The sequence below is a fragment of the Episyrphus balteatus genome, chromosome 3, assembly GCF_945859705.1.
Source record: "Episyrphus balteatus chromosome 3, idEpiBalt1.1, whole genome shotgun sequence".
NCBI classification, from domain to species: domain Eukaryota; kingdom Metazoa; phylum Arthropoda; class Insecta; order Diptera; family Syrphidae; genus Episyrphus; species Episyrphus balteatus.
Genome location: NC_079136.1, coordinates 126,519,677 through 126,532,330, shown reverse-complemented (window position 1 = coordinate 126,532,330; position 12,654 = coordinate 126,519,677). Strand labels below are relative to the sequence as shown.

General features: G+C 29.8%; 2 protein-coding genes across 9 annotated transcripts in view; both read left to right on the top strand.

The window, feature by feature from the left end:
• Positions 1 to 12,654, top strand: part of LOC129916830 (protein numb) — a 323,367-nt gene that overhangs the window by 43,424 nt on the left and 267,289 nt on the right. The gene's annotated exons all lie outside the window — the stretch shown is intronic.
• LOC129916828 (potassium voltage-gated channel protein Shaw) overlaps positions 1 to 12,654 on the top strand; it is a 141,101-nt gene that overhangs the window by 27,300 nt on the left and 101,147 nt on the right. For 3 of the 8 annotated variants that reach the window (XM_055997009.1, XM_055997004.1, XM_055997006.1), the window contains exon 2: positions 7,013 to 7,306. In XM_055997009.1, coding sequence (XP_055852984.1) covers positions 7,263 to 7,306 — 44 coding nt within the window. In that variant the 5' untranslated portion in view covers positions 7,013 to 7,262. Of the gene's footprint in view, positions 1 to 5,997; positions 7,307 to 12,654 lie in introns of those variants that run through there. The other 5 variants (XM_055997005.1, XM_055997007.1, XM_055997003.1 and 2 more) reach the window with 4 other exon arrangements.

Here is a 12,654-nt window from a genome sequence, read left to right as displayed (position 1 = left end):
TTGTCCTATTATTTTAGCTCTAATTTACCAGTTATACCCAACAATTATTTTTTACCTTCGGCTGAGATTTTTCAGTTTAGGCTGTGGGTTGCCTTATTCAGCTACGGTTTTCTACATTCAGCTGCGAGTTTATTAATTTGAGCTTTAATTCTATAGTTCTTCTTTTATTATTCAGCTTTAATTTACCAGATCCGCTAAACATTTATTAGTTTCGATTGCGATTTAGCAGTTTTTGCAGTGGGTTTCCTTATTCAGCTACGGTTTCCCACATTCAGCTGCGGTTTTTCAATTTAAGCCATAGTTCTATATTTCTATTTTATTATTTATTTCCGCTAAACATTTATTAGTTTCGGTTGAAATTTATCAGTTTTTGCGGTGGGTTCTCTTATTCAGCTACCGTTTCCAACATTCAGCTCCGGTTAAATGTTGTTTCGGTTCTAATTTACCAGATAAGCAAAACCCTTATTTATTAGCTCCAGCTGATATATTTTAGTTTTAGTGGCGAGTTCTCTTATTCAGCTTCCGTTTCTCAAATTCAGCAGCTGTTTACTTGTTTCAACTGTAATTTATTTGCTATTATTTCAGCACTAATTCAGCTGCGTTTTTAGACATTCAAATGCGGTTAGTTTCAGCTATATTAAGGAGTTTCGCACAATATTGATTGTTTGGAGGAAAAATTCAATTTTTCTTGTTGGGCGGCATTTTTGTGAAAAATAAATAGTTTTGTCTTCAATTAAATAGGCTTTCACTTTCAGTTATAGAGTTCATAAAAAAAAATTCAAATTTAGAACTTAAACAAAATCTTGTATGATTCGCGTTGGGCGCCATTTTTAACTAAAACAAAAATAAACACAACCGCATACAAAAGAAAGTAATTGTAGTTTTGGGTTACAACAAAATTCTTCAAAAATCTGAATTTGGGACCTGCTAAAAATGCCTTCTATTTCGCGTTGGGCGCCATTTTTGTAAGCTACAAAGATAGATCTATCGAAAATCGAAATAAATCAACTGTGAGTTATAAATTTTTTTCAAAAGTCACAGAATCTAATCACCTTACACAGAGTGTGTATTGCTATCACTCAAAGTTCTTATGTGGAAAAAAAATTCTCTTTTAATATTGGCAAAATTTGAGTCTTCAAATCGAGAAAAGTTTTTAATTTATTCTTCTTCAGCTCTCAACTCTCAAAAGCAGAATCATTTTCTTCTTTAAAATTTTTGTTAGAGTAGCTATATAACCTTTATTTAAAACGAAAAAGCATCATAGATGGATGATGGAAGTTATGGTTTTTACATTTTTGGCCTTTTAAACTTTTTGATTTTAAGTTTTGGTGGTCGTTAAGGGTGTTTAAAGTTATGTGGGTGCAGTGAATTAAAGAAAATCGTATATACGCAGAGTGATTTTGCAATTGAATTCTTTGGATAGTGTTTGAAATACTTTATCGAATTTTTGATATACATAAGTACGAAAAAGTTTTTTCTGTTTTAACTTTTGAAAAGCAAAGAGAATCGATGCAAGGGGAAAGAAATTTTGATCTCTGTGAACGAGGTATGTTGATGGCAGAGTTGCTGTGAAAGGTTTTTTTTTTTTTGTTTGCTTTTGAAACTGTTGATAAATAGCAAAATGGACGAAAGTTTTTTTTCATATTTAATATTGCAACGTTGAGCAATTTTTTAAGAAATAGAAAAGAGATCAGTTGATGGTAAACAGCTGTGATAGAAAAATAACAATGTTTCTTTGAATATCACATCACAGCAATAAAAAAAAAAAAAAAAAAATTAAAAAAATATTTTATAATTGAAATGTGTTTTTGCATTGGGCGCCATTTATTAAATCAAATCAAAACGGTAACAAAATGGATGGTCATGACATGTTCTTTAACTCTTTTCTAGAAAATATTATCAATTTGATAATCATATTAAATCTTTGGAAATATCTTAAAAGAACATTCATAAATGTTTAGCGTTGGGCGCCATTTTTTTTTTAATAATAACTAAAGCCAAAGTCAAATATTTTAATTCTTTCCTGTTATCAAATATGTTTTATTAAAACGCGAATACAAAAGTGATTTAATGTCCCATGTTAATGTGTCTAGATTCCAAATTCACTAAATACTAATAATCTAATGCACTTACTCCCCTTATTCAATTCTAACTTTCTATTTCTTCAGAAACGAAAAAAATTTTTGGCGTGTTTATAAAAATATTTGGAGAGTGAACAAACAATATTCTATGATAAACGGTCAAATCTACTGATTATACAATTTAATAAGAAATACACACGTTTTACGTTGGGCGCCATTTCTGAAAAGCTTCAAAATCCTTCTTAAAACAACGTTAAAGTAATGAAAAAAATATGGTTGCCACTTTTAAAGCGGAGCATTTATTTTTCAGCCTAAATGTATTATATTTGAATGAATAAAAGGCTTTTAGGTGACACCCTCTTCTATCTTAAAATTGTCAGGTGTCATCTCTAAAACATGGACAACTACTCGGCAACCCTACTCACTCATATTTTTGTAAAAAAATATAATATTTAAGAGAATTAGGTTAGTAATATTAAATCAAAACTTGTAACTCAAGTTTGTTTCTTAGAAAAAAAAAAAAAATTATTTGACTAGCATTGGGCGCCAGTTAAGCAATCCAAAAGTTAATAAAACAACCGTTTTGAAATAATTCAATGCCTTTTTTCCAAAAATCATAACTTTGCTATGATTTATTTGCTAAAAACAATTCCCATCTGGCTTAAATGTTGAATGATTTTTGATTAACCCACATAATTTCCTTATTTAATTTATTATAAACTTATCTCCTGACTTTTTATGAATGGGATATCATCTATTTAATGCTGGCTTGTGGATAGATCGAAATAAAAATAAGGATACAACAAAAAAAAAATCATCATCACTAAAACTAACTCATCTTGAAAAAAACTTATCCTTCTTTGTCAGCAAAAAAACAAAAAAAAAACCGAATAACTTTCATAATCATTTCCAGAAGAATTTTTTTTTTTTTTTCTCTAAACATGTTGCCATCACTCCAAAGTATTACACAACACAACTACCATCATAATGTGCATCATATCACTTCCTGGCGTCTTACTAAATGTGTCAAATAGTTCATTTTCATATCAACAACAACGACAAAATATGAAAAAAAAAAAAAAAATTCTAGGAAAATCATAAAACTTTTCCTGGTAGTATGAAACCCCAAGACGCAGAGTGCGGTGAATTTTAGTTTCTCTTTCTCTCTCTCTTTCTTTTAGTAAAAATGTCACATTAAAGAGATATGGCTATGCTGGTGTATTTACATTGAAAGCAACCGACCTAAACCTCAAAAGACGACGACGAGGCAAAGCACTTTGTGTGCAAAAGTTTCATGTTGTGTTGTGAATATGTGTGTGACCAGTATTTTTGCCTTTAGGCATTGTAACATATATACAACAAGTAGGTATATGTGTTGCTTAACTATACAAAGGCAATCCAACGCATATGCATCCTTTTCGAAGGATCTTAAACCAGTCATGATGCTAAAAGCTATAGTCATGGGAAAATGAGAGTATAGTAAGGGTAAAACCATGGTGGTTAAGAAGGCATCGACAGCAACTAAAATTTCTGTCATAAAAATGGAAAATGAAAACATATACAATATTCTCACACACACATACACATAAACATAAATAAAAAACTACATATATCCCTGCTATTCTTCAATCTTTCCTCTGGTTTTTTTTTTTTTTTTTTTTTTTTTTTTTGTTAACAAAACAGCAAGGCCAGCAAATGGGACTCCTTTTCATACGAACGGAATGGTATTTTTGTTAAAGAATGTCATGTCCCATTTTCCAGTGAAAAGACCAAGTCAGCCATAAAAATGCTGCGAAAAAATGTACACAACAAGAAACACAGTGTAAGAGAGACAGGAGTAAAAAAAAAAACGACGATGACGACAACACAACGATGATGAAAAAAAAAATCTCTAAAATTGTCAATTGAAGGCAGCGAGAGTATATTTTTTTATTGTCTTCAACAAATTTTATGTACAAAAAAGGGTAAGTCCCTAGACCTACGCTAAGATGCTCTCAATAGGTGCAATTTTTTTTTTTTTTTTTTTTTTAATAAAAATAAGTAACTGAATTCTTTAGAAGAAGGTAGAGTGTGGGAAGGATGTAGATAAAACAATTCACCTTAATATTCCTACGTTGGGCGCCATTTTTTAATTTTTTTTTTTTTTTGTTGTTTAGAAAGGTTTTTAAAATTTTTTTTTTTTTATTTCTTTGCTCTTATAGTCATTAATGAACCCTTATGGTTTAATGTCAAGAGCACAAAATATCATAAATCATGGAGGTCACATAAATAGGTTAATTGGTTTGGATTCCATACTAATTACTTTCGGTCAACCATTTGCTATCTTTCGCTATAGAATTGAAGGGGTCAGTTATAAGCCTGTGAAAAATAGCTTTTATAATAGATGTGTTTTGGTGTTAAAGTAGACATTAAGAGTCATCACAACAAAAAGTAAAAAAAAAATATTTTTTGTTTTGTGTGTTGGGCGCCATTTTTTTTTTTTACCAAAAAAAAGAAAAACCTTTAACAAGAATATTGTGAAGCATGGTTTTTGAATTTCGTTAAATTGATTTCTAGAAAATGAAGAGAATAAATATATGTATATGTACGTTGGGCGCCATTTTTTGCTAGTTTTTTTTTTGTTATGGTAAAATGCTTCTCTTAAACATAATCAATTACTATCGGTGTCATGTACAGACTAGAAGCAAAAAAAATAATAAGCCTTTTGGCAAACAAAATGTCAGAAAACTGAATGAGATGTGTCAAATGCAGTAAATGAGTGTTGAATAAGTTTCTTAATAGATTGGGAACATTCATAGAAATATTAATAGCCGTTGAGATATAATACGTTGCTGAGTGGCATTTTTTGTAGCTGGTGACTTCTAGGAATTGAAATGAAGTTGATACTCCTATGTTGTGCTGTGACATGACACACATGTTATTAAATAGACGGGAATCTGTTTTTTTTTTGCCATTGAAATTAATGTGACTTGTCAAGAATTTTGCATGGAATTTGAAAATTCGTTTTTCCAGTTAAAATGGTATTTTTGATTCAAAGGTTTTTTTATGACTTCGATTGAGTGAAATTAAAAAAAAAAAAACAGTGTTTGGCGCTATTTATTGACTTTTTTCTATCTTATGCATGATTTTGTAGGTATGCAAAAATAAAAAAAAAAAAAAAACAAAATTAAATCATACTTGGCTCACGTTGGGCGCCATTTTATTTTAATTATTTAACAAACAGGTGCATTTTATTTTAAAGGAAAAACCGTGCAGTATTTTATAGAAAAGAAAAACATAGAAAATTCGCATAATTATCTTCTAATTAATAACAATTAAACCACGTTGGGCGCCATTTTTTGAACAAACTGCTACAGGGACTGGGCAATTAATTTCATTTGCAAATAAACAAAAAAAAAAAAAAAAAAACTAATGGAAATCTATAAATATTTAATTAATTTCACATTTTTCTTTAAACCCATAAAGTTAAAGCCACGTCGGGCGCCATTTTTGAAAAATTTATATTTTATTATAAAGTGTTTTTGAAACTTACGAATATATGATTTCTAGCTTAGTTGACGGTGTTTTATATAAAAAAAAATAGTAAATTCATACAAATAGAATTTATCGATAAAAAAATACGTTGGGCGCCAGTTTTATTTTTTTTTTTTTACTGTGAAAATTTAACAACAAATAACAAATAAATGGATTTCAAAGAAGATAAATTTAATTTAAATAAAATTTATCACAAATAAATTCAATTTGAAATCATCTTTGAACCACGTTGGGCTCCATTTTTGGTAAAATTAATTTTATTTCATAATATTTTTGATGCTAAGGAGTATTTTATCTCTCGTCAAGCAAATAAATGTGGTGTTTTCATACAAAAATTATAAATTCATATAAAAAAGTAAATCACGTTGGGCACCACTTTTATGTATTTTTTTTTTCAGTGAGATTTTTTAAAAGTATTATCATTTAAACAAAGAAAATAAATAGTTTTCGATAGAAAAATCTTTAACGTTGAACAACGTTGAGCTCCATTTGAAAACTGTATAAATCTATTAAAATGCATGCAGATCTTTATTTCTAATATAATGTAATCACGTTGGGTGCCACTTTCAAGGAATTATTTAATATCTGGTGCTAAGGGCTTAGCTGTGAAACCTATTTGCAAAAAAAAACTTGAAAATAATTCCAAGGAAAAAAAAAAGAGGAAGAGGCAAGGAAAACTTTATTCTTATAAAAACCCTTTCTGACACGAGAAAGTTCTAAAAACTCCTTAAGAAGGTTGTCTTAAATCGATTGCTTTGTTTTTCTCTAAAAATACCTTTCAAAAGTCTTCATAAATGATATGTATAAAAGCCTTTTTCAGATATTATAGATCCCACGTTGGGCGCCATTTAAGTTATTTTCGTACAATAATCCTTCTACCTTCATCATCGTCAGCTCACATCAAGTGCAGATGTTAAGTGAGAATTATAACTGCCTTAACTTTGAAAAGCCATTACTATTTATTGTGTTTTTTTTGTTGTTTATCAGAATGAAAGTGGGTTTTCTACATTTTCTAGTTGATTCAATTTATTGAATGCAAACACACATTAATCATTTTGACAAACACTTACGCACACACACAAACTTGGTCAACCACAAATCTGTCAACAAATAAACACCACGAGCTGAATAAAGATGATCTCTGACTCGAAGGGCGGTATCTTATTTATTAAATAAATAAAGAAAGAGGTAGGGATTAAATGAAATCCATATTTTAGATGGTCATTTTGACAAGAATGATGTTGTTATTTATAATTGTAAGGAGGTGAGCAGGTTAAATCAAGAAGAGAGTGAATGAGTTGTGGCATATGATAAGGAAGCTGATGGGTTGCCTCAAACATACACACACCTCAACATAACCTATGTATATTTATTTGACAAGTAACTGTTTTTGGTAGATTTACAATTACAGTTTTGTGAAGTGTATCAAATAATGCACATGAACGCACACATTGTGATGTGGTGATGATAATGTAAATGATTGTGACGACGACCCGGAATATTATTATTTCGTGTGCTGTATTATAAGATTGTGTGTGCGTATCCATCAGGGTAAATTTTGTGCTATGGAATTTGATGAGCAAGCAGTTTGCTGAAGCTAAAAGCTGTGAGTTGTTGGGTAACAACTGATATGCGGACATCATCAACATGGATGGCGAGAATCGGATTATCCTTAATGTTGGTGGAATAAGGTAAGTTTATATGTGTGTGAGAATATTTACATTTTATTTTTTTATTTAATCTTATTAAGGCAAAAAAATTGACCTGAATGGTGTTATAAGTGAAGATAATGCAAAAAAAAGGTTCTTCTGTATGAGGAGTGCCTTTATTTTTAATGGATTGAAATGTTCAATATTAATACATTTATGATATTTTTGCCCTTCGAATAAATGTGGATTCTTGATGGTATTTTTTGTATTCTGCACTTAAAAAAGGCATTAAAATGCTTTTAATGAGAAAGAAAGGAAAAACTACTTCTCATTATAAAAATTAAAAAAAAAAAAGATAGGAAGGAAAGAAGGAACTTTCAAATAAATAAAATTAAATGTTACTTTAAAGTTATGTCGGTCATAAAGAGAGCGATTTAAAAACACTCAAATGATTTGGATTGATTAACATTTTAAGTTATCATGGTGAAATTTAACCTAACCTAACCTAACCTAACCTAACCTAACCTTACCTAACCTAACCTAACCTAACCTAACCTAACCTAACCTAACCTAACCTAACCTAACCTAACCTAACCTAACCTAACCTAACCTAACCTAACCTAACCTAACCTAACCTAACCTAACCTAACCTAACCTAACCTAACCTAACCTAACCTAACCTAACCTAACCTAACCTAACCTAACCTAACCTAACCTAACCTAACCTAACCTAACCTAACCTAACCTAACCTAACCTAACCTAACCTAACCTAACCTAACCTAACCTAACCTAACCTAACCTAACCTAACCTAACCTAACCTAACCTAACCTAACCTAACCTAACCTAACCTAACCTAACCTAACCTAACCTAACCTAACCTAACCTAACCTAACCTAACCTAACCTAACCTAACCTAACCTAACCTAACCTAACCTAACCTAACCTAACCTAACCTAACCTAACCTAACCTAACCTAACCTAACCTAACCTAACCTAACCTAACCTAACCTAACCTAACCTAACCTAACCTAACCTAACCTAACCTAACCTAACCTAACCTAACCTAACCTAACCTAACCTAACCTAACCTAACCTAACCTAACCTAACCTAACCTAACCTAACCTAACCTAACCTAACCTAACCTAACCTAACCTAACCTAACCTAACCTAACCTAACCTAACCTAACCTAACCTAACCTAACCTAACCTAACCTAACCTAACCTAACCTAACCTAACCTAACCTAACCTAACCTAACCTAACCTAACCTAACCTAACCTAACCTAACCTAACCTAACCTAACCTAACCTAACCTAACCTAACCTAACCTAACCTAACCTAACCTAACCTAACCTAACCTAACCTAACCTAACCTAACCTAACCTAACCTAACCTAACCTAACCTAACCTAACCTAACCTAACCTAACCTAACCTAACCTAACCTAACCTAACCTAACCTAACCTAACCTAACCTAACCTAACCTAACCTAACCTAACCTAACCTAACCTAACCTAACCTAACCTAACCTAACCTAACCTAACCTAACCTAACCTAACCTAACCTAACCTAACCTAACCTAACCTAACCTAACCTAACCTAACCTAACCTAACCTAACCTAACCTAACCTAACCTAACCTAACCTAACCTAACCTAACCTAACCTAACCTAAAAAAAAATTGTGTTCTTCTTTGTTTCTGGATTAATCTTGTAATTTAATCATTTTAGGAATTTCAGTCAAGTCAAGCTCAAATGTTTCTGCGTTGGGCTCCACTTAAATATATTCTGTAAACGAAAAATTATTATTTTGTTCTCTAATTTAAACTTCAAAATCATTGAACGTTTAAAATTCAAGCGAAAGTCTTCTTTTATTTCGGAATTATTGACCACTAACTTATACACACACATTTCTCAAAAAAAAAAAAAAAATCCTTCAATATGTTTCATCTTTATGTTCTTTCACAATAAAAAAATTATTCTTTTCAAAGTGCTGAAAGCACTTTATCAACAACTTATTTTTCTATCTCGTCTCGATACTCTCTTGATACGAATTGTGTATGTAGCTGTCATAAAACTTAAATAAAAAAAAAAAAACAACAAACACATAAACAAATATGTATAAGAAAAACCTACAATTCATTTCTATGTATATATTTGTCTTTTTGATACTTCTTCAACAAAAAAAAAAAAAAATAACCTACAACAAAAATGTCATCAAAAATATATAAACTCTAAACGAAAGTTATATCCACTTCAAAAAGTACATGAAACTATTTTTTAGTATCTAAATCCCGTATACAAAGTCTAACTCAACAAATGTTGTTTTTCTTTTTTATTATTTGGAAATAAAAAAAAAAACTTAAACTTTTCCAGGATTTTATTTTCTGTCTTCTAAAAAAAAAATTTACTAAAACCAATGGAAATAAAAAAAAAAAAAGAAAAATGTTTGTGACGTCTCGACATGGATGCAATTTACATAGAATTTTTTTGAACTTACATTTTCCATAGGGCAGTAGTTCCTCTTACGGTGACCATACCTTAAAGACATAAATATTTTTTTTTACGTTTCTATGTATTTATAACTGATAAAGTTTGATGTCCAAAAAGAGGTCCATTGGAACTTATTAAGGAGAAAATACTTTTCTGAAATGGAAGACATTTCAAGAGAAATAAAAAAAAGAAAAGTTAAGAAAACAAAAAAAAAAAATACTAAAATAAAAAATAAAAAAAAAAAGATGTTTACATTTTTTTTTTTTTAAGAAAGGTACCTGTTTTGGTACCATCTCTGAGCTGATATCACTAAAAGAGTGTATTTCGCTGAAAAAATTTTTTACTTTTTAATAAGAAGTTCAAAAGAAAAAAAACTATTAAGTGTATATTTTTTGCCTATTTCCAACAAATAGCCTGATGGTCACCCGAATAAATAACCATTATCATCGCCTCTCACAATTTCACATGTTTTCAAAAAAAAAATTTTTTTTTTATTTCTCTAAAAAGTTAAGCATTGACCATTCAAGAAAAAAAAAGAAACAAAATGAACAAAAAGTATCATCAACAAGAGGATTTATCTGAATCTTTCAAACAAATTTTTAAACTTTCTGTTTTTTTTTTTTTGTATCCACATCAAGAAAAAAAATTTTTTTTATGAACTCCCATATCTAGGACGATGACGACGAGTGAAAATAAACTCCACTCAATATCCGCAAAAGTATGTGAATAATTTACAAGCTAGCGCACACTTTCTATGAGAGCAGAAAAGAAAAAAAAGAGAGTGGAATGAGTACAGGAATTGATGCTGTTGATGGGGTTCAAATTAAAACCAGGAAACGGAAATAACCCCGAATGAAGATATTCACGCTACGTGCCGTGTAGTCGTGTGTAGTATATGAAAACCCAGATAATGGTATAAGAATGAAAGAAATAAAAAAAAAAAAAATAGAAATATACATTTATTGGAATATCTTGATATCTTTTTAATGAATTTAACTTAAAAAGAATGTAGGCAGAGTGAAATGCATTCTGCAAAAAAAAAAAAAAAAAAAAAAATGAGAAAACTTTTGTGTCACCATGAAGACGACGACAACTTTGACGACGACTATATCAATGGGAGGAATGTATACGAATAAAGCTTCACATTCCGAACGATTGAACTACCTCATTCCATTGCAATTGCAGTAGAAGCAGCATGCAGTACGCTTGTGTGTACAAAAAAAAAAAAAAAATTGCACATAAAGTAGTTTCATAGATGAAGTGACAAGGATATAACTTCCGCTATTGCTCCTTGGTGGCGTAGCGGCAGCGTGGCGATAGCTATGACGACGATGGCAATATATCCTCACTGATGCTGCATTACCCTACACTACACACTGCTAATGCAAACGAAACTAGCACAACAATTTGCCTCCTTTTTCTAGTTTTTTTTTTTTTTTTTTTTTTCTGCAAACACCACCTCCATACCACTAAATCCACCCACAATTTCACTGGTTTGTGTAAAGTTTTGATCAAAAAGTCACGTAGTCGTGATAAATTCGATTTTATAGAAGACCAAAAAAAAAATAAAATAAAATAAAATAAATTCTTTACCTACTTCTGTAAGACGAGAGAATAACAGAAAAAAAAAAAAAAAAAAAAAGAATCTCGGAAGCAACATAAACCCATCAACCGAACAAGTAGTATCCCCCAGGGGCGGATTATGGAAATACTTTTGTCTCTAGACAGTTGTTGTTTTTTTTTTTTTTTTTTTTATTATCAACCTGAGGCAAAAGAAAATATTTTGTTTGCGAATGACTTTTTGAGTTCAGACAAATTGGTTCCCATCATAAAATTTGACAAATTTTCTATTTTTGTAAACAATTTTTTTGGTTCAGGAGTGGATTTGCTTTTTTCCTTTTATTCTTCTATTGAAAAAAAAAAATTATATAAATTCAAGGTGCAAATTTGGTGGAAATCTCTTGATCAAAAATGTTGTTATATACAATTTCGAGTTATCTAGTTTCAGGTAAATTTTGAATTTTGAAACTTGTATTATTCAATCAATTATTTTTAAATTAGTAAATCTTAAGACTTTGTATTCCAAAATTCAAAATAATTTGTTTAGAGAGTTCTTAATTCAGAAATACAAAGTTTTGTGACATCAAATTTCATGTTAAGAAAAATGTATATTCTCAACTTTTTTAAACGAACATTCTATAAAAATTTAGTTTCTCAAAAATTTCGAATTCTTGAAATTCTATCAATTCAAATAATAACCGTGTTCCAAATTTTAATAATTTTGTTAATTCAAAATTTAGTTGATCGAAAAATATTCAGATCTCAAAATTCTGTATCTCACAAATTCACTCCGAATGTGTTTTTATGAATTCGAAAGAATTAGTTCAAAAATTCTGTCAGTTCAAAACTGAGTTATAAAATGCTTGTTTGCTCAAAATTTTGATATAATTTTATGTCAATCCAAAATTTTTATTTTAGCAAATATTATTTTTATATTTCTGATGTCAAAATTACATCATTAAGAAATTAATGTGTTCGAAATTCTGTCAGTTCAAAAATGTTTGTTCTAAATTCATTCACAATGAAGAATTTTTTTAATTGAATCCGTGTATTTGTATCCCGAAAAATTTTGTTCACTTATTAAATACCGTATGTACCAAAATTCTGTCAGTAAAAAAACAGTTTGTTTTTAAATTCAAAATTCTATGTTCCCAAAATTTCTTAAAATTCTAAATTTCTAGTTTTCAAAAACTCCCCAAAATAATTTTTTGGTTTAGTCGAATTTTTCCAACAACTATAATTTAGAACTATAATTTTTTAGAACATATTGAATTTAAATCAATCGAAAATCATCAAGTCCTAAAATTTTGAGTAAATTTAATAAGAAATAAATACAAA